Source organism: Brachionichthys hirsutus, chromosome 17 (genome assembly GCF_040956055.1).
Source record: "Brachionichthys hirsutus isolate HB-005 chromosome 17, CSIRO-AGI_Bhir_v1, whole genome shotgun sequence".
Lineage (NCBI taxonomy): Eukaryota > Metazoa > Chordata > Actinopteri > Lophiiformes > Brachionichthyidae > Brachionichthys > Brachionichthys hirsutus.
In genome coordinates, this window is record NC_090913.1 from 11407881 (window position 1) to 11429440 (window position 21560).

General features: G+C 51.6%; 2 protein-coding genes across 4 annotated transcripts; one reads left to right on the forward strand and one right to left on the reverse strand.

Moving 5' to 3' along the window:
• The first annotated feature begins 808 nt into the window (after positions 1-808).
• On the forward strand, positions 809-9909 carry foxk1 (forkhead box K1). 3 transcript variants are annotated; one of them, XM_068751292.1, is made up of 10 exons: positions 809-1596; positions 3464-3679; positions 5206-5404; positions 5498-5644; positions 5724-5917; positions 6158-6321; positions 6414-6671; positions 6812-6985; positions 7093-7332; positions 9814-9909. In XM_068751292.1, the coding sequence occupies exons 1-9, from the start codon at positions 1151-1153 to the stop codon at positions 7323-7325; spliced, it is 2031 nt and encodes a 676-aa protein (XP_068607393.1). In that variant the 5' UTR covers positions 809-1150; the 3' UTR covers positions 7326-7332; positions 9814-9909. The 3 variants fall into 3 exon arrangements, with proteins under 3 accessions (XP_068607393.1, XP_068607392.1, XP_068607394.1); XM_068751291.1 differs by lacking the exon at positions 9814-9909 and having other exon boundaries at positions 7093-8050; XM_068751293.1 differs by lacking the exons at positions 7093-7332; positions 9814-9909 and having other exon boundaries at positions 6414-6703; positions 6812-6917.
• On the reverse strand, positions 9824-19998 carry radil (Ras association and DIL domains). The gene is given in 20 exon segments (XM_068751290.1): positions 9824-10073; positions 10186-10325; positions 10691-10830; positions 11291-11579; positions 12075-12295; positions 12387-12537; positions 12635-12807; positions 14139-14262; positions 14541-14657; positions 14829-14941; positions 15023-15174; positions 15300-15337; positions 15958-16088; positions 16211-16337; positions 16339-16872; positions 16945-17142; positions 17219-17334; positions 18084-18191; positions 19295-19799; positions 19915-19998. Coding segments are annotated over 20 exon segments (3561 nt in total). The 3' UTR covers positions 9824-9973.
• Positions 19999-21560: the final 1562 nt, after the last annotated feature.

Below are 21560 nucleotides of genomic sequence, written 5' to 3' on the forward strand. Positions count from 1 at the left end.
CAACCTTCCTCAGGATGTGCTTCCAGCTCCCTCACAGATCCACAATCCGAGTTTTCCATCTGTCTTGTTCTTTCCATGTTTATAAACAGAGGGAAGAGATGAAAAAAAGAAAGAAAGAGAGAGAGAGAGAAAAATCTTGGGTCGGAAAACCAGGAACGCTGCGGACACCACATGTCCCTGTGGCTGGAAATGAATTTGGATTTTAATGTGACGGAAATAACCGAACTCAATCAAAGTCGGACGTTCAAGTTGTTTCTTGAAGCCAAAATGAACTGCAGTCCCCCAGGCCAGGGAAATGTTTGTGTGATTTATCAAAAAGGTTTTTATGCATCTAGTTTATTTCAGTTTCGCACCGATTCAGTGAAAGTGAAAGCTTATAAAGGATCGATTCTGGACAGACGGCAGATAGAACTATTGAACCCGACCTCCAGTTTCCTGGTGTGGCCAGATGTTGGGTTCAGGGACAAAAACGTCACAATAATGTCGTTCACTGCTTTCTTCTCTGTCCTTGTATCAAATGATTATTGGTGACTAATTTTAAGGTTCTTTATATTCACCCCCCACTTTTTATACTTTCTTTTATGTGTCTTCAAGGTTTCTGCCTGTTAAAACGTTTTTTTTCTTGCCTCCGTCACAAAAGTTCTTGCTGTTGTCGTTCCCGACTACGCCTGTAAAGTGCCTTCAGATAACTTTCTGTCATGATCTGCTGCTATAGAAATAAAAATGAATTGAAATTTCCTCTATCACGAGTATTTCTTTTCTTTTTTTTTATTTAAGAAAGAAGCAAGTGGAATCAAGCAGATCTGCTTTTAATGTTTTAATACATCTTCAGTAGCCCAAATGATGTTGACAATAAAATAATGACAATAAATGATTTGACAGACACCTCAGTTTCTCTGAAATACCACAATTGGTTTGCTTATCCGGCAATTATCTATATTTATTGGAAGCTGACATTTTCAATGCGACTGCGGCCGTGAACGCCTCATTTTGAGTCCCGTTCCTGCGCTCACGCCGGTCCCGTTCTTCCGCTGACCCGGATTCCATGTTGTTCCGAGAGCCACGGAGCGAACAAGTGCCCTCGCCGAAAAAACTCACGCTGCAACTCTGTGTGTGCGGGAAGTAAAGTGTGTTGACCCTCCGAAAGAAGATGGCAGACTACCGGGACGACACCGGAGCGAGAGCGCTGCTCGCCTTACAGTCGGCTCCATGCAGCCCCGTGCGCGTCGCGGTGACCTCTCACGGCTATCACCACCCCTCGTTCGCCATCTCCGGTCCTGCGATGATGGAAGCCTGCGCCAACGCCAGGATCCTTCCCGTGCGGCTCTCCGGTCCTCCTCCGCAGGCCCTGGCCAGGCTCGAGGGCCGGGACTTCGAGTATGTCATGCGCCGAAGGACGGTCACCATAGGCCGGAACTCGTCTCACGGCTCCGTGGACATCAACATGGGTCACTCGAGCTTTATTTCACGGCGACACCTGCAGCTCGCGTACGACGAGGCGAACGGGTTCTCCCTCCGGTGCCTGGGCAAGAATGGCGTGTTCGTTGACGGGGTGTTCCAGCGGAGAGGAGCGCCGCCGCTGCTGCTGCCGCGAGAGTGAGTCCGCTCGGTTAGCTTAGCCGCTACCGATATGCTAATTGTGGCAACTGTTGACTGTCAGGGCTACCCACTTTTCTGTGGGCCAAGCGACGACTTTATAAACTTTTTAGCCCTGTTAAAGTCTCTCTCCTCCTTTTTAATAGACACTTAAACAAACATTTAGACATTTTTATAGGAGTTCTTATCGAGGCTGATTTTGGACCACTTTTTAAGTGTGGCTCTTTTGCGCTCATCTTCGCACGCGTTTACCGAAACCTGGTTGTAACGCTTAAAGGAAATATATCCCCTTTGGCTGTGAAATTATAATTACAGTTTTGTCATGAGGCCTGAGGGAGCCGTCCATTGTCATGTTAATGTTTGTCTGCTGTGAACAACTGAATTATAATAGCTATCTTTAGCCGCTAACAAACTTAGCTACATTTGTCTGCCAGCAAATTCGATATAGGGAAACACGCAAAACGATTTCTTTCAAGGGCGTGTTATTTTTAATGTGGCGGAAATGGCGCCGGAAAAATTGAGACCGACTGGATTTTATGACTTGACAGAAAAGTATCTTATCTCTCGGAAGAAATCTCGTTTTAACAATTATCAGGGTGTTTGTGCTAGCGATAATGTCAGCTAGTTCACGTCACGTATACAGTGTAAACAAAACGCGTCACTCCTCCGAGCTCGCGAGCTTCGTGTAGAAAATGTTTTTATAAACTCGGTATTTTTTGCGGTTTGGGTCTAAACAGTTATTTTTAGTCTTAATATTGTTTTTATCACAAAGATAAAGATTTTGACGGCAGTAAAAAAAAAAAAAAAACTACAACTAGCATTGTGGGTGTCAATCACAAGATGGAGGCGGAGCAGGGAGTGTACTGCTGCTCGCTCTGATTGGCTGTCAATGCTGTTTTGGGGCGTGTCGCGCTTTGGACAGGAAGTGCGGGCAGAAATAACATCCTCATTTTTAGGAGCACATGGAGTAAACACTATAGCTCGTCGTGGGTCTGGAGACAATCTCAAGATTATAGAGTTTGCTGGAAAAAATGTCGAGAGTTATGTTGGGAAGCTTTTCAAATGAGAAAGAAGGTTGTTTAATTTTGTGCTGTCTTTCCGGTTTGAAGACATTTTCTGTTGAATTTCTTTTCAGCGCTAGCTGCCAACTGCTACTCGCTGCTTTTACTCCGAGCTCAGGCCACACGTGATGTTTTGTCAAAACGTCGTAGCTCCCTCCTGCCTTTCTGTCTCGTGTTTGCACAGACGTGCAATTTGGCACCATCACTCCGTCCACTGCAGTCACAGAGATGGAACAAAACGGACCCCCCCCCCCCCCCCCCATTATTCTTTCGTGGCGTTTGCACAGAACATTGGGGCGGAATGACGGTGCACCAGTCTCTCTTTGGAGGGGCTGTTTAAATGGGTCGAGAGTCTCTCACATGCCCTGTCGCACAAACTCTAGACCAAATGTCATGTGAGCTCATGGAACAGTGGCTTTCTCTTTGCCGCTGAGTGTTGGGACTGGCGAATAAGCAGCCCCTTCGTCTCAGCTACGGAACCCTCATCCAGCACCCCCCCCCCCCCCTCAGGCCTTGTTCTAGCCACACTGGGGCTTTTCTTGCACGGACATAGTGTGAGCTAGCTCATCTTTCATCCAGTGTTTGTTTGGCAGCCCCACCTTTACAAAAGCTAGCTATGGTGAGCATTTCAATTTCAAAGTCTGAAAGTCTGAAATGTCTCCACGTGGGGGGGGATAAGATACTTTAATGTCTACGACAAATGAACGAACATAACAGTCACCCTGAGCTGTTAGAAAAGCTGCTGAAGAGATGGCACTAATCAGACGTTGTGTTCTTCTCCTCCTCCTCCTCTCCTTTCTCACTAGGTGTGTCTTTCGCTTCCCCAGCACAGTCATCAAGATCCAGTTCATGTCACTGCTGGAGCCGGAGGAGCACAGAGAGAGGGAGCTGCCCTCTCTTCCCCCTCGCTCACTTCTCCCCCACATTTCTCCCCTCAAAATCAGCATTCCCACAATGCAGCAGCATGACGAGCATATCAGGGCATTTGGCTCTCCTCTTCCCTCGCCCACCGGCACCATCAGGTAAGGAGAGACCAGCAGAGACCCATCATGAAACCGATTAGCAAACAGGAAATGGGACCGTTTTTCACTTGCTTTAACCATCGAAACTCAAAAACAAGATTTAGACAGAATAAGTTTTACAAATTGAAGGTAACTAGAAAAGCACTCAGAGAGCGCAGACCTTTGCCGAGCAGCTCGTTCCCCTCCTAACTGGATCTAGACCGTCCACGTGGTGATCTGGATCATCATCAAAAGGTTCTAAATTCTTCTTCTTTATCTTTATACACTGACTCCATTCTGGGTCCGAGCCGGATGAAACATCGGTCAATAATCAACCGAGATATTGTGGAAGTTTTTAATGCAATGGTAACAAAAATGTCAAAGTGATCCAGAATCCAGGATCTCTTCTGGATCGTCACCAACATTTTATCGTCTTCTGGTAGCGTTCCCAATATTTCCTGAACATGTCATCCATATCAGATAATACCTCTCCTCTGTGTCTGCACACGCTCATCAGCTGCTGCAGCATGTTGGACCATCATTGCTCTGTAATTGTATGCAACAGGTTGGTCAGCGTGGCTGTGGGTGCCCCCTGGTGGCCTGGGGTGGTTCCTACATCATTTAGCCTGCGTGTGCCTTCCTTATATGGAATGGCTGCAGCTTTGAGGTGCCTGATTGGCTATCGGGCAAGATTGTTTTGACTGCAGGCCCTTTTTCCATTCGTGGTTTCCTTTTTTCAGAGACCCCTCCCTCTGTCTCCCTCTCAGCTCTTTTTCTTGCATGTGGACACCATGAAAACACACACACACTGCTTCTTTCAGCGTGCCCTTGTTGGGCAGATAGTTGGGCCACCCCCCTTGCCAGCCCCCCCCCCATGAAGCACATACAATGGAACATGCTTCCAAACAGGATGGTGAGAGTAGCGTTTCCTGTTTGGCAGCTTGAATGAGTTGTGAATTAAAACATAACACAGTAAACTCGTACAGCTGGTCCACGCGCACGTGCAGAGGGGGTGAAATGTGCGTCCGGGGGAAGCAAAGACAAACCTCCACGTGATGCTGAACACAATTCATTCTGTTGATGTTCTTTTTGCTCGGCTTAAGTCGTTTCGTTGCGCTGAGATTTTTTGCAGCCACTTTCCAAATGGAGCCTGCAGCCGAGTTTTCCCAGCCAAAAAACACAAACGTGCCCCCCCCCCCCCCCCCCACCTCCGTCTGTACCCCTGGCTCTCTGTCGCTAAAGGGAAATCAAAGCTCACCGACTCTCCCAGAAAGCGGTGTTGACTCTGCTAACAGAAGCAGGTGTGTGTTACACGAGTCTTTGTGTTTCAACACGACCAGATAACCCCCCCGTTAAACATTAACGCAGCCGCTTGGCTTTGATTTCGAGCCGCACTGATCGGAGCTCGGATGCTTCTCTTGTTTTGTTGGATTGTCGTTAATATTTAATATAAATGAGCACACAGTTTTCAAATAAGTGTAATAATCTCCCTCGGATCGTGTTGATTTACTTGTTTGTGTCTCTCTCCTCTTTTCTCTCTCTTCCAGTGTTCCCAACTCCTGTCCGGCTAGTCCACGAGGAGCGGGGTCGTCGGGGTATCGCTACGGACGCAACGTGACCTCTGACCTCCAGCTAGCGGCTGAGTATGCTGCCAATGCTGTTTCAGAGCAGCGGCGAGGCGTTGCTGAGCAGAGAGGAGGGGGAGGCGAGCAGCGGGGGGAGTCAGCTGGGGGAGACAGCCCCAAGGTAACGGCCGGCGAAGAGAGCGCCGCTCGGTCGGGCGGCCGTTTGGGACGCCTGGCTGTAAAGGCTCGTGTCTCGTGTCTCGTTTTTCTGCAGGATGAGTCCAAGCCGCCTTATTCCTATGCACAGCTGATCGTCCAGGCCATCTCGTCGGCGCCGGATAAACAGCTGACGCTCAGCGGCATCTACGCTCACATCACCAAACACTACCCTTACTATCGCACCGCAGACAAGGGCTGGCAGGTAGGCGCCTCGTCGCCGTGGTTACCTGTGGGAGGTCTCACCTTGCGTTCTGTCCCGTTTCACTGACGCTTGTTTCCAGAACTCGATCAGGCACAACCTGTCGCTCAACCGCTACTTCCTGAAAGTGGCCCGCTCTCAGGACGAGCCCGGGAAGGGCAGCTTCTGGCGCGTGGATTCTGCTTCCGAGAGCAAGCTGGTGGAGCAAGCCTTCAGGAAGCGGCGGCAGCGGGGCGTGGCCTGCTTCAGGACGCCGTTCGGGCCGCTGTCTTCGAGGTAACGACCGGCGGGGCGGGCACGCATGCACACTAGCTTCTGATTGGACTTGCTTTGATTTCTCCCTTCTCTCTGCTTCTGCTCCTCGCATCATTTGGTTGGATAGAGCAAAGTAAGTCTGGTTTCCAGGCGGGGCAGGCGGGGCAGGCGGGGCAGGCGGGGCAGGCGGGGCAGGCGGCGCTGGCGGGGAAGGAGGCGTCTCTTGATGCGTTCGTGACTCCTTTTGCCCTCTCTTCTCAGGAGCGCCCCTGCATCCCCAACGCACCAGGGACTTCTGTCCCCTCCGTCCAGTGGCCTGCAGACCCCCGAGTGTCTGAGCAGGGAGGGCTCCCCCATCCCCCATGAACATCTGGCTAACAAACTGGCGTCCGTGCCTGAGTACAGGTACTCCCAGAGTGCCCCAGGTCAGCTCTTAAATACACGTTAGGAGAAGTCTCTTTACCCGAGATGAGGGGTCAAACTGATGTTTGCCCCCTCCCCCCCCCCCTCTGTTTAGGATCTCCTGTCAGTGCCCAGCCTGTCATCATGGCTGTACCCCCCCACCCGACTATCCTGACCACGGGCCAAGGGAAGGCTCTTGCTTTCCTGCCGGCTGGTGGCAGCCAAATCCAGCCCATTCACATGCTGCAGACCCCCCCCCAGTCCTCGGTCACCATGGTGCGGGTGGTCACCAGCGGCCCTCTGACCTCCAACCCCCCCAATGGGTACTGCAGCCCCTCTGTCGGAGGAGTGGAGGGCAACAATGAGCTCAGAGGTACAGCTTGACTTAGACCGGAGCCAGCAGAGGTCTGTTGGATTAATGGACACGTTGTAGTCGATCAATAATCAATAACTTAATGCAGACCTGGGCTGACCTGTACATCAATAAAGGCTTTACATGTGTGTCTGGCACAGATGCTCAGCTGACCAGAGAGCGAGTGATCCAGACCGTGGACAGTGCGGTGCAGGGCGTGGAGGGGAGGAGCCTCGCCCCGGGTTTACACCAACTTCCTGTTCGTCTTGTTACCCAGAATGGCAAACACGCCACCGCAGCTGTTGCTGCTGAAATCGGCCTCGCCAACGCGTCCGGTAGGATGCTGATTTAGACCTTAACGTAAACGGGGGCCGAACCCTGCTCTGACTTAAAGCTGCAGCGTGGCTCTTGGTTAACCCTTTCCCTCCCTACTCCCCTCCAGGGCTGAGCAGTCCCCTCCAGATCCTGGCTGCCCAGGCCTCCAGCTCCCCCCCAGTGCTGGTGACCAGACAGCCCAGTGCGGAGCCGCTGGACGAGCCGCCGCGCGAGCCCCAGGCCAAGCGGGCGAAGATGGAGGACGACGGCGGGACCGAATCGGCTATTCACCAAGTCACATCTGCCCATCAGCCTGTTATCGTTAGCGTGACGTCACAAAGCCACGACCCCAGGAAGTAAAACGCAGGTACCCGGTGGCCAGCCTCCATCTTTGTCCCATAACTTCTCCACCTTTTGTACTCCTTTTGATAAGACTGCAGCCGACGTGGCCCCCCAAAAAACAAAACACAACACAGGCAGACTCGGAAGGGAAATCAGTAAAACACACATTTTGGTCAATTCAATTATTCGCTCACGACACACCAGTACGGAGCCTTAACGAACATTATTCATGTTAAAGATCATTTCAGCACTACTTTATCAATGTGAATGTCCGATAATAGCTCACAGTCCTTTCCTTCAGCTGATGCAGGCCAAAGAAACCCCTCTCCCGTGCTTCTGATTGGTCCGTGCTTGATTTAAAACCAGGAAATGTGTGTTGAGATGTAAAAAAAAAAAAAAAGGCCAGAAGTTTACAGAAGAGATACGATGACGACGGGGAGGTTTGTTGCTTAGTAAAGAAAAAGCTGTCGTTATTCAGGCCCGGACCAGAATGTGAGGCGTCTCCTGTAAAGCGCAAAAAGAACAGGAAGGGGAAGGAAATCCAGGAGTAAATTTACCAAGACCAAGAAGGGTGATTAAAAAGAGGCGGCTATCTGGAGCTAAACTAATGTAGACGTACTGATTGTTTTCTTTTGTTTCGGTAGCGGCTAGAGGAGAACCGGCGCAGCCTGCACGGACTGTTTTGTTTGTTGTAATCCTGAAAGCCTTAATTGTTTTGGGTTTTTTTGTAGGGGGGGGGGGGGGGGGGGGCATTTTATTTTAACCTTTAGACAGCTTTACAGTTTTAGATGAACGCGTCACTACAGCGGCGACAGTTACGTTGCATCAGAAGACTTTTATCAGGGGAAGGGCGGGACCAACACTTGACCACAAATTTCGACTGCTCTCGTCTCTCTTTTTTTCTTGTCTGGTTCTTTTGAAATCTCGGTTCCCTATTCTTCTGCTTTCAGTTTTCTGTGAAAGCATCAGTCTTCATCTTCCTCCTTGTATCTACCTCTTCCTCCCTCCTCAGCGGACAGTCTCTCTACGGAGGCACAGAGCTGTTGGACAATCTCTGCCTTAATTAGCTCTTCTCCAGCACTTTTCCGCTCCTCTCTTTCTGGCCTCACTCTCGCCTCGATTCTTAAACCGGCAATCAGGAACGATGTGCGCAACATTTCATTGTTGCTGCACATTTAGAAAAAGACGTGGAATGATTGTATCGCTGCTCTATCTGCAAAATGACAAAGCTCTTTAGAAGGTATTTTTCAATTATTTTGGGGGGGGGGGCGGAAAAAACATATTTTGCTATGTGTCAAAACGTCTGTCATCAATACGAAAACATTCTGGAATTAGAGCAGTATATGTATTTTTAAATGTCTTTGTGATTTGTTAAAATGTGTAGCACAAATTAAAATCCTTCATTGACGCAACGACTTCCTGCTCTCCTCTCCTCCTCCTCTCCGCTGCCGGCTGGCGACTCGACAGAAACCCCAGAGTGTCCAACAACCTTTATTCTGAAGTACGGGCGCTTCTAACGGTATAAATATTTACAGACGAGACATGCGCGAGTCGAGTCAGACAAACCTCCAGGTGCAAAGAAATAAACCGCATCCAAAATGGAGCAGAAAAAAAAAGGAACATTGACTCATTACAGTGTAAATTTTCATAAGTTTCCAACATGAGCGCTGAGATTATGAGAGAATAGTTCTGTTCGGGTTCTACTTGCTTGGTTGCACGGATGTTTTTGGCGTCCTTGGCAGTGGGTCCGTCCCAACGGAGCAAACATTAAAAATGTGTCTGCAGCTAACGAGCCGTGAGTTAAACACCCGACTGTAGGAGCAAAAATACATGAGTAACAGGAAATACACAAACCGTATATCTCCCCCCCCCCCCGATCAAATGTTAAATATATTTACACCTCTTGAGCAGCAGCATTCAGCGTCTTGACGGCACACAGGACGGTGCAGCGTGAGCGTCGATCTGTCCGTCTCCAGTTTGCATCCTCCGCCCCCCCAGTATAAAAGTCAACATTCATACGCAGCTGTTTGTCAGATGTTAGTAACAAACCAGTTTAGAAAACATTCCTCTCACAGCCTCAAACAGCCGCTTGTTCACCGTCTCACGTCGTCTGAAGACGCTCTCAGATTCGTCTGTCCGTCCTTCTGGCCGTGAGCCGGTCCGTAATCCTGCTCAAGAACTAACAGGCAGATTCCTCGGAATCAGTTGACGGCCTCGGCTGCTAAATGTTCTGCAACACAATCCTCCGGACGTCGTCCGGTTCAAGCTGTGGAGGGTCATTAACTGTTTGCTGGTAGAAAAACAAGCTAATCTCCAGGATGTTTATCTGTAGGAGCTTTAAAAGTAGAGAAATGACACGCAAAATATCCTACAAACACGGGGGGGGGGGGGGGCACAATGTGTGCACATGCTCTGACGGGAGGTACGTTAGAACCCTGCTGCGCTTTAAACCGCACCAGACGGCCCCCACCTCAGACGCTGATTCACTGGGCCGCTTTCTCTGCAGCGGGTTCCTTTAATGTCGCCGTGGGTTACGGAGGCTTTCGCTCCAAACCCAGCAGGGGTGGATGTGAGGGAAGCGGGTCGTGGAGAGTCGTCGCCAGGTGTTCACGTTGACGTTTCGTACGCGGGACGCGCGTTTGTGCGCCCGCATCCTCCGCCGTCAGTCAGCAGGACGAGGCGCTGATCTTCTCCGAGATGTCGGCGTCGGATTTGGCTACCAGGAAACGTAGGCGACCTCCTCCCAGACGGATCAGGTCCACGGCGCTGCGAGGAGCAAACGAGGAGGGAGGGAGAGGAGGCTCAGCAGGAGAAGGATGAAGGAGCACCAGGTTCACGCCGCTCGGTGGCTAAGACGACGAGCCTTCGTCGCCTGTACCTCTGGTAGTCCGCTCCTATCAGACTGGTCCCGTTCACAGCCAGGATGCGGTCGCCGATCCTCAGCCTGCCATCGGACGCCGCCGGGCCGTCCGGGATCAAAGTGCGGATGTAGATGCCTGGAGCGTTGAGAGGAGTGTGCTGCAGAGGGAGAAGCGATGAAGAGTAGAGTACCTGGAGGGCCTGATCTTTAACTGACTGTTTAAAGGATAACGAATAAATATAAACATCAAGATGATCTTTGTAAATTTACTGCGTGTTCATATTCTGCTTATAGATGATAAAAGTGAGGTTAAATATTCTGCAGTGCTCCGTTATTCTCTTTATTTCTCAGTGTACAAAACAAGCTAGTCTTTATATGTTTAAAAAAAACAACCATGTAATCAATACACACATCTGTAACGGCGCTGCTGCTGATGTCACCGTGGATCAGAGCATCGTTATGATGTTTTAATTTCTGCAGCAGAACTAAACACGAAAGTAAGAAGCGTCCTGGAACCACTCACCAGGCCGTCTATGAGTCCCATGCCGAGTCCGTAAGGTCCCTTGTCCAGTTCCACTACAAACACCACACACAAGTCATCAGGGAGGGGAGGGGTGCCAGGGGAGGACACAGGGAAAGGAAACTCACACCCACTAATACACCCTGCAGAGGACACAGACACACACACACACACACACACAGGGTCTTGCTGTGGGGTTGGACAAACAGAAGAGGTCTCACAAAAGAGACACACGAATACTGGAAGGCATGCAACAAGGAGCTGCGCCGTCACACAAACGTGCTTCTGGTGACGGCAGCATGCAGATGTTACGCCACGAAGACGCCGCGGGAGGGACAGCACGACAAAGGAGCACTAGAGGAGGAGGAAGTGAAACAACTCCCAGACCCACGCGGGTATAAATCAGGACTTAATATTTCTAGATAATATATAAAAATGTCCACAGGGGGGCGCGGTTTAACTCAGTACGCCCCCTCAGGTTGTCCTACGCCAAACTGGTTCTGATGATTTCCAGAACTCAACACAAACGCCGCTCATAATCTGACGTCATGGCGGCGTGTCGAGAGGACGAGGACGATGTTGAAGGTGCTCCCGTTATCTCACCCTCGAGTCCGTTCACGATGAGCCCGTTGGTCTGGGTGTTGGGGCCCATGATGGCCCCTCCCCCTCCGTCCGGGTACAGCGGGGTGTTGGGCGGGGTCAGGAGGCAGGACGGGTCCGGATTGGCCGCCGTGCGCGCGTGGTGGACCATGCCGTTCCTCCTGAGGCTGTGTGTGTGCGACTGGCCCCCCGCGGCTCTGTCCCATCCCCTCTCCTCTCCCGTTTCCGCCGTCACCTCGTCGCCATGACCACCGGAGCGGGGGCTGTTGTGTGCCGGGGGCGGCAGCTCCCTCTAAATCGGGACGAGGATGAAAGCGCAGCGTGGCGATGCAATGATGAGAAAATGGAAGCTGATGGCTCTGCTACTCGTGAAGGAGCGCTCGTTTTGTTGTGTAGCTGGAAGACGAACGTGTGTGTGTGTGTGTGTTCCAGCGTGAGCTCGGACGTGCAGTAACTCTCGGGATTATGGTCTAGTCGGCCGTTCCCACTAATTAGACAGCCTAAAGACTAATCAGATTAGCAGTGATTTAACCGCGTCTAGGGTTCTGTGCGTGCGTGTATCTGTGCGTGTATCCGTGCGTGTATCCGTGCGTGTGTCCGTGCGTGTCCGTGCGTGTATCCGTGCGTGTATCCGTGCGTGTATCCGTGCGTGGGCCGGCTGGAGTAAAAGCGTTCCGTCTTTCCTATATGGGATTATGAGGAACTCCTCGACAGCCGCAGATTACCGCTAGGTGTGTGTCTGTGTGTGCGTGTGTGTGTGTGTGTGTGTGCGTGTGCGAGGCCTCACCTGGACGTCGGGCCAGTCAGCTGTGTTGGTCCCGTTGGAGTGTGTGTGCACACTGGGCGTGTGCGTTTGCGTCTTGGTGCGGAGGCCCCACAGGAAGTGGCGGACGTAGAGCAGCTGCCTGTAGATGCTGTCCTCGATGCACTCGCCGTCCAGGTCCACCAGGAAGCCGGCGCTGGGCAGCACGATGGGGGGGTGGTTCTCAAAGCTCTCCAGGAGGTCCACTGAACACACGAGAACCGTTAACGCGCCTCCCCCGCCGCCACGACTTTGCGTTGACCCTACATTTGGTGTGTTTTTATTTGTTCTGCGCACCTGTCCTGTAAATGTAGGCCTCGTCCTCGCTGTTGGGCTGCCAGGCTGGGACGGGGCCCATCTCTGCCGTCAGCTGATACTGGGTCAGGATGCGGTGCAGCTGCACCGGCTTCAGAGTCGGGTGCTCGCTGGACAAGGCTCGCCAACTCACCTGGGGAGGGAGAAGAAGATGTAGGAGGGGAAACAGAGGGCCGTTAAGACGAGGGGGAAACGTGTGTGTGTGTGGGGGGGGGGGGGGGGGGGGTTACCTGTGTCAGCTGTTGTGAGGGCGTGGCCAGTATGGACACCGTGCTCTTGAGCTTCATGAAGAATTTGTCGGCCAGATGTCCCAGACCGGACCGGCTGGCCCACTCCATGACCATCCGCAAACACGCCTGAATCTGCAGCACCTTGGAGCGCTGGAACCAGCCCCGGGACGGACCTGCACCCAACCCGGGACAAACACGAGGAGAGTTCAATAATTACTATAAAATAAATACCCATTGATTTTTGGGTCCTTGAAATGTTCTAAAACGGCGACGTCTCCAGACGGCTGCCTTTGTTTCGATGGTTAATATTCTACGAGGCCAAGCAGCACAGGCGCTAAATTTAGAAGCAGGAATGAGGGACCGTCTGAAATGGACCCTGCAGGACCCGACTTTCAGACTTTAGTTACTCTTACAATGTCAATAATATTAGTCTTATTTGCCAGCCCAAGTCAATAGTAAACATAAATAAGGATTTTAGTCAAAAACAGAACACACACACACACACACACACACACACAGGGCTCTTCTAATATTCTGCCATATGTTTTGGATGCCCCCCCCCCCTAAGAGGCTTATGTCTGGGCATACAGTAATCTGTGTGTGAGGCCTGCAAACAGACGTCACTTGACATAGCAAAGGTGTTATAATGCTTCACAGCAGCTGATTTACAAACACCCATTCATCTCTAGCAACCTAAAAGCCATTGAACAATCATTGTAATCTGTCCTGGTGGGGGGGGGGGTCTGAAAATGCTCAGACAAGTATAACATCTCAGGAATCCAAGCAGAGCGTCTTCGTCGTCTTCATCGTCTTCGTCGTCTTCATCGTCTCCGTAATGTCACGCCGTTCGTGTTTCTGTGTCTGCGTCAGCGCTACCTGCTATCAACTCCCTTCGCTGTTGCCATGGACACCATTGGGGGGGGGGGGGGGGAATATAAATGAGCGACACAAATAGGAGCGAGGGAGCGAAAGCCAGACAGATGGGAGAGGGAGGCGGCGACGAGGTGAGGAGCAGGGAGGCTCTGCATGAATATCGAGGTGCTTCTCCTGCTCCCATAAATGTGATCTCTGCCTCCCCCCCCAGATAATGAAGACATATGACGCACGCCGGAGACAGAGGGAGGGTGTGGAGACGCTGGGAGTGTAACTATGGAGACGTGTGGACATGGGGCGGAGCTAAATGACCATTTTATCCATTTAGCAACTATTAGCACGGTCATCACGAAGGCTGAGCGTCCTTCCAGCCTCTTACCCTTCACTCTGCCCTTTATCCCCCCCCCCCAAAAGACCAGATGGAAAGAAGGAAGACTAGGAGGAGGTGGGGCTGTGGTGGGACAGAATGCAGATCGCAGAAGGGCATAGAGGACAAATCTGGGTTAGTCATTGCCAAAATGCTGACAAGGACACTCTCAGTGTCACACACACACACACACACACACACACACACACACCCTGAGGGAGGTCGAACAGGGGAGAGAGTGGGGGGGGGGCGCTTCTGCCTTACCTTTGTCCATGAGCTGGTTGAACAGAGAAACGTTGGAGAAGAAGAACAGGTAGGCGAACATCTGAGCCTGGATCTCCTGGTGGACCTGGTAGCCCTGCAGAAGCTCCTGGGCATTCTGAAACACCTGCACACACACACACACACAGAGTATGATCTGGTTCAACTGATCAACAGGTGGCGGTAGAGAGTCTGGATACGCAGCTATTCCAAGTGAAGAAGATGGAAGAGAGTCAGCGTGAACGTAAACAACAAATAAATGTCTGGAGGATCTTTGAATAAAACAATCTAATAATCCTGACTCTGGCGTTGCAGGAATAATAATTAACTAATTATTATAATTAACTAATAATGATTCCGACAACAACACGGTAAAACTCAACACAAAGCAAATCGGATTCTGACCTGCAGGACTCTGCGCACCGGTTCAGGAAACCCAACACCTCCTTTCCAGCAGGGCTCAGAGCTGTCGACTGGGAATGGATTACAGTCTAACAAACCTGGCAACACCACATAAAGAGCCTGGAGACACACGCACACACACACACACACACACACACACAGCATTAAAAAAACTTTTTACAATTCTAAAAAAAAAAACACACAAAGTTTTGGGAAATCCTGAACATGTTTTGCGAGGAAATATTATAATTAGAAGATGGAGAAGAAGATGGGGAATGCCGCCGCCATTACCTTGGTGACGTAGTAGACACATTGCTGGAAAGTGTACATGATGACTTCCTCCAAGATGGTCATCGCCTCCTCGTTGGCTGATATGGTCGCTGACAACAATGACTCCTTTGACCCTAGACGCAGCGACGGAGGCAAAGTTAAGAGATGCGAGGTGAGAGGGAGGGATTATTAATCTGTGATAACGACTCGTGCACCTTGCAGCGTTTCTATGCTGTGAGTGTACGCTGGTGCTCTTTGCTGTATAAAGTAGAGGATCTCAATGGAGTTCGACATCCAGAAAAAGATGGTCTGCAGGTCCGGGATCAAGTCTGAGAAGCTGAGCAGAGACAGGGAGGCTGGGTCCTGGCTGCATGGGCGGACACACGCGCACGCACGCACACACACACACACACACACACAGGGTAGGGGGTTAAACACACCGACATAGAAACATGGGCACCGATGGTCTCTCAGGTGGAAAGTGATACTCACTGCTGAGCTTGCTTCTGAGCCAGCTCCTTTGTCTTCTCCTGCAAGGCATGCACAAAGCAATTCAATTCTCATTAAACTTTTAGCACGTAAGACGTTCAGAACCACGACATGACTAACCCACAGAAAAGGCGGCCATCAAATGTATAAACGCGCTTGGATTGAGGCTATGAGTTAAATTAGCGGAGGTGACACAACCACAACTGCCATAAATGCCGTTATAAGATGATTCATTATTAGAGGGTTCATTTCCTCGGGAGATCCGGATGTTCCTAATCATTTAGAGTTCCGGCGTGCTGATTTAGAGGATCAGATTGTCAGAAATGGAATGTAGAAATTAAATAATTGTGTTTTCATTCATGCAAAGCACCAGTAAATAAGAAATGCAATATTTTTAATGTCTTAGAACCTCTTTGCATCGGCAGCGGTCCAGCGAGGCGAGGCTAATTCGTTTTGTTGCAATCTCATCCTCACCACTAGACGTCACTAAACCTTATGTTTATTATTCACATAAAATATATACTAATACAGTAAATAAATACACAGCTGTAGCTCCTGTCCACAGGAGGTCATCTTGACCAAAGAGACAGACAGAGACAGACAGAGACACAGACAGAGACACAGACAGACAGACAGACAGGTGTGCGCGGGGGACACTGACCCAGGCGATGGTCTGGATTCTTCTGACAATCTTTAGCAGCAGTTTTCCGAAACTTCCGGCTGGGAAGTTGGAGGCAGAGTGTTGTATGCAGAGACACAGCAGGTAGGCGGGCGTCAGCTTGTGGTCGTCTCCTGTGGGGGGGGGGGGGGGGGGGGGGGGGGGGGCAACAGAGATGCTGAAGGTTCACAGAGACACGTGTAAACCTATTTACGTTTTATAAGCGTTCTGTTTTTCTATAAACCAGGACGCCGACCTCCAGGTTCTATGAGCGACACGATCCTGTTCAGCAGCTGGTCTTCGTGAGGCTGATCAAACTCCAGCTGAAGCCTTCTTTTTTGGCCGCCTCCTCCCGATAAACTCAGAGGTCCTCCCATCGCCGCCGCCCCTGCTGCGGGGTTTCGCCAGCTGAGGTCTGAGGCCGCGTCTCCCTCCCGGAGCGCCGGGCGCCTGCACGGCTCTGTCCTTCAGCACGGAACCACACATCTTACAAGTCTGGGCCCCGCCCTCTCCCTCCTCCGCCACGGCTTCGTAGAGCTGCCCCAGGGAGCGCAGGCGCGCTAACGTCTGCGCGGGCAAAGGCTTGGCGCCCGTGGGGTCCTTGTACAGGAAGACGTAGTGCGCTCCGAAGGACAGGAGGTCGCCGTGGCGCAGCGTGGTGGAGCGCTCGCAGCGCGAGAAGTTCACGAGGACCGTGGCGTGGAGCACCGGCTCGACGGCGATGCAGAACTGCTGACTCTCCGCCGGCTCCTCTGCCTTGCTGCTGCTGTTGGCGTGACGACGGGATGCGGGGACTCGCTGCAGGCGGCAGTGGAGCGGCAGGATGTCGGGGGAGAACAGGCAGACGTTGGGGCGAGCCGACGGCGTTTCCTGACCGACCGTGTGCTGCTCTCTGTTCAGCAGGTAAACCAGACAGTCCTGCAGAGCAACACAAAGCACCGATCAGGTGCGTCAGGGGACCCCAACGCAACACCCGGAGGCCGTCCTCACCTGCCGGTTGTATCCCTGGAGCAGCAGGAGGTGCGGCGACTGGTAAAGGGAGTGCCTCACCCCCCCTCCTCCTCCTCCTCCTCCTCCCTGAGTCCCTTCTTCCTTCTTCCTGCTGCCGGAGGCGGCCTCGCGCTCCCGACCCCTTAAGGGCCCGGGGAGGGTGGAGTAATATCGCTTGGGCTCGTCTCCCGCTCCCAGCTACAGACGGAGGACTCAGGAATTCAAGGTTTATGCTTCACATGAATAGCGACGACTTCCCCAAGCGAGGCTTCACCTGGTCGAGGCTGGTCTCGCTGAGGCTGCGACAGAAGGAGGAGTTACCGGGCCGGGGCAAGGTCAGCGTCCCCTTCGCCCTGTTCCTCTGGACCTTACGGGCCTGAGCGTTAATGTCTGCGGGGAGGACAAGGGAGGGCGAGACGGGAGACGGGAGGAGAATCGTTCAGCATAAGGAAAGGCCGGTAGAGGACAGAGAGGACGGAGAAATGTCAGAGCATGATGGACGCTGTGAGTGACGCAGCGACAGAACGTGGAAACCAAAGAGGTGCGCTTCTGCTCCGTGGTGCCGGCTCGACTCGCATGTGTGTGTGTTGGATAAAAAAACTTCATGGTGGGTTCCAATAAAAAAAAAACACCACCTGGGCAGGAGACGTAGAAACGTGGCCGATCTCTGATTGGTCGCCGCTGCGTCGCCGTCATCGATCCCATCCCGCACGGCCGTTATTTTTAATCGGCCTAAGCGCCACAGCGAGCGCTGCATGGTGCGAGCGTTACGCGAGGTGCGGGTTGCACTGCGTTGCTATGACGACTGGCTACATTCGAGGCGGGATGACGTCCTCCTCTGGAAGAACCGCCTCCAGAAAAACACACCGACACCGAAGCCGAGTCGAGCCGGGCCGGGACTACGTAGCGGAAACCAATCCGGGTCGGATTAAGTGAATGTTTCTCGGATGAAGATCCTCATGACTTGAATTTGAGGCCGTGCGATGGCTCAGACGGATTTAAACACACACACGCACACGCACGCACGCACACGCACACGCACACACACTGGTTGATTCAATGAGGGTGGGACACACACAGGTAGAGGCGGTCCTCCATGGCAATGACTGACAGCCAGCCTACCTGAGGCCAGTCCCCACCTTTAGAGCTGGACTGTACCACTCGGCCACACCGCAGGGGGGAACTCCTGTGTTTGCCCAGCCCAGACCGACCCATTAGAGCCGCCAGGAATTGGGACGTTTTGGGCCCTACAGCAGGGTGGGAGGGGTTACGAAGGAGGAAAATATCCCCTCAACAACATACCAAGTGTTGAATAACCCGCCCACGACCGCACGCCACAAAACAAGCATGCACCCGGCGAGTCAGGAGAAAATAAGGAGATACACAGTTAAAGGTACGAAATTAAATTAGATCACGTTTTCACTCTGCTTATTGTTTTCATCCGAGTCAATTTGCATCTTTCCTTTCAGAATAAATCCAATTTCGTTTCCAGGCGAGACTGAAAACTGCAGGATGGTTATCGGCACAAAGTTCATTAATCAGCTGTGATGAATGAAAAATCCTGCCATACCCTTAAAATGCTATCTCACTGCCAAAAAAACCATAAAATAAATAAAATAAACCGCAACACATGTACGTGCACGCTCACACACACACCAGGACACACAAGCAGTGACGACAAAGCGCTACAACAGAGAAGAGAAAAGGTTAGTGCAGCAATAAAACCGGCTTCTTCACATTTACATTCGTCCCAATCGCTTGTTGGTTTATAGATTACGGTCCAGAACTTCTGTTTGAGGACTGAAGATGTGATTTTTGTTTTTTTACTAGACTTTAAGAAACAATGAAGCTTCTCCGTAAAAACACAGAAACTAGACCGGACCGGTTACAAACATACTAATACAGACTTAAGTTAAAGACATTAGTATATATTTATCCTGAAGGCGGAGGAAGAAGCCGACAGAATAACATCTTTGCCTTGGACACAGCCCAATCGCTGCTGTTGACTGGTCACTCTGGACGTTGGCATGGCAACCAGCAAACCCTGGCGTGCTTTGAAATAAGTGTTAGCGTGGCAGAGCGGTTTTACAGATTTATTCTTGCTTGCACGGTATCTTTGGCGTCTGCGACCGCGTGCAGGTGTCATTCATAAAAACGCCATCGACCGGCTGTCCGCGTGCTTCCCTGCAGTGTGTGTGTGTGTGTGTTTAGTGCACGTTCCACTTTGTATTATTAATAAATGGCTGAATAGGAAAACAATCAAAACAATATCGATCTCCTGGGGACAGGATGAAAAGCTCCTGCTCTGGAGGCCGTGTGCGTGTGCGTGGGCGTGTGGGCGTGTCCTCACCGGCGGTGATGGTATCCTTCTCCTTGGCGTTGAGTTCCTCCACCTCCGCTCTCCTCCGCAGCTCGAACCTGCGGGCGTGTCCCTCTCGGGGTTTCCACAGCTCCTGGAGCAGCAGGGGCTTTTCGTTGTCCCCCAGCGGCCGCAGGCACTCGGTTCGCCACCCGCCTTCCCCGATCCCTCCCCCCCCCTCCAGACGTCCGATCACGTCACACAGGACGTACGAGTGGGCGGCGTTCTTGTTCAGCGAGTAACGCTCGAGCGCCTCTTTGACCAGCTCCCGGGCGCTGGAGCGGGGCGTGGCCAGGACGCTTTTGTAGTTGGCACCGGCACAGATTTCATCGCCGAATATCTTCAGCACCCCGGGGGCGGAGCTCTGGGTGGAGAGTTCGGCCGGGTCATCCGCCGGGCGCTCCGGGGGTTCAGTTGTGGAACGCCGGTCCCCGCGGGTGTTTGTTCCGGTTTCTACCGGGACACGGTCTCTGTAACTCAGAGTTCGGTACAGAACCTGGAGCAAAAAAAAAAAAAATGTACACACACGTCATCCTGATGCGTTCACGGCCACAAGGCGTGGAGCCAGGTGCTAAATGTGTGTGTACCTGTGTGTGTTAATGTGTGTGTACCTGTGTGAAGGTTCTGCTCTGACGTTTCAGCCGGTTCTTGGATGGGAGGGACATGCTGGCCCCAGAGGAAGAACCGTAGAACATGATGCTGCCGCCGGCTAAACTTCACAGCCGGTGCGAGGAAATACAGTTTAAACACTCAAATCTATTAAATCTATTCATATGATGAAGTTTAAAAGGAGGAACGGAATGGGGGGGGCGCGTTCGAGCACCAATAGGCCGCTACGTATCGTCATCCCGGGGCGGCAGCGCCAGGCGAAGCTTCACCGCTGAGGACCGGAGGCTTCGGGTTTCCGTTCACACTGCAGAAAACCAAAACCAAGACGTCCGTCAGTTCACAGCAGAGCGTCTCGAGCTCCGGCCTGTCTCCAGACAAAAGGGGTGAAACTGATTCAACGAAGCGTAGCCCACTGGAACAAAGGTCAGAATCCTGGGAATCAGATCGGGATTATGATCATCTCAGGATTCTCAGATCCCTCAGCTCAGTGTCTAACAGTCAGATATTATTTTCTGAACTGCTCTATAAACTTCAATAATAGACATGATATGTTTTAAATTAATGTATTACAGATTCGAAAACAATTCATCTTAGGTATCAAATCTATAAATGTGAAACTAAGAATTATTTTTTATGCCAACATGATGTTTGAACAAGACACGATTTTGCAGAACCGATTTCTAACAAATAGAATATCCATAGATCTAACTGAATGAGGAAACATTTACATTCATCTGGTTTTGGCCCAAGAGTTAGAAAAACCCTAGACCCGCCCCTGCATTTATTCAGGTCACATGGGGGGGGGTTAGAGCACCTTATTGGATCCATTTTCGGATAGATATTTGACAGGTGCTGCAGCCGACCCTGCAGGCCCTGCAAGGGACAACGTGACTGTTTAAAATGCCTGCTAATCCACAGTAATCTGGCTACTTGGCCGCAGTTAACCCAAACCCCTCCATAGACACGCGCACGCGCACGCACACGCACGACAACTGAGTGACATTTATCATCATTTTTCACGCATCTTTTTTACTTGATTACTGTCCTTGTCTGGACAGCGTGAAGGTCATCATTATAATCTGGATTAAACCTTCACCAACTTGTGACGCGCACGAGTCTGCCCTTAATGTTCGGGTCCGTCCGCCTGTTTACGACTTCGGGCTGCGTGGTCGTCCGTAGCAACCGCCGTAGCAACCAAAAAGGGAGGAGAAAAATCCTCACAAATGAATGCGCCGACGAGCCGTGAGGCGTGAGGCGGCGGCGGCCTGTGAACCGTCCGCAACCAGGTGTCTCATGATTGTAGTCCAGGTGATCACGCAGGTGTGCGTTAAATAAACGCCGCAAACTGCGTGCTTTTATTTTGTGTGCGAACGAAACTCAACAATAATGGAGATAAAATAAGGTGTTTTTTTTTTTTAAACTACAAAGGCTTTAAACGATGCGGCGAGTGAGCAAATTAGATCCTGGAAAAGTTGAGGCGCGATTCCACCAGTGCCAAGCCCAGCCCCCCCCCGGGCCCCCCCCGGGCCCCCCCCGGGCCCCCCTCCCGGGTGTCCGCTGCCCTACTCACGCTGCCTGCAGTGCGTGGCTCCGCGGTGCGTCCGCGGGGAATCCTTAGCTCCCGTCTCGCTGCGTCTTCCCAACAAGA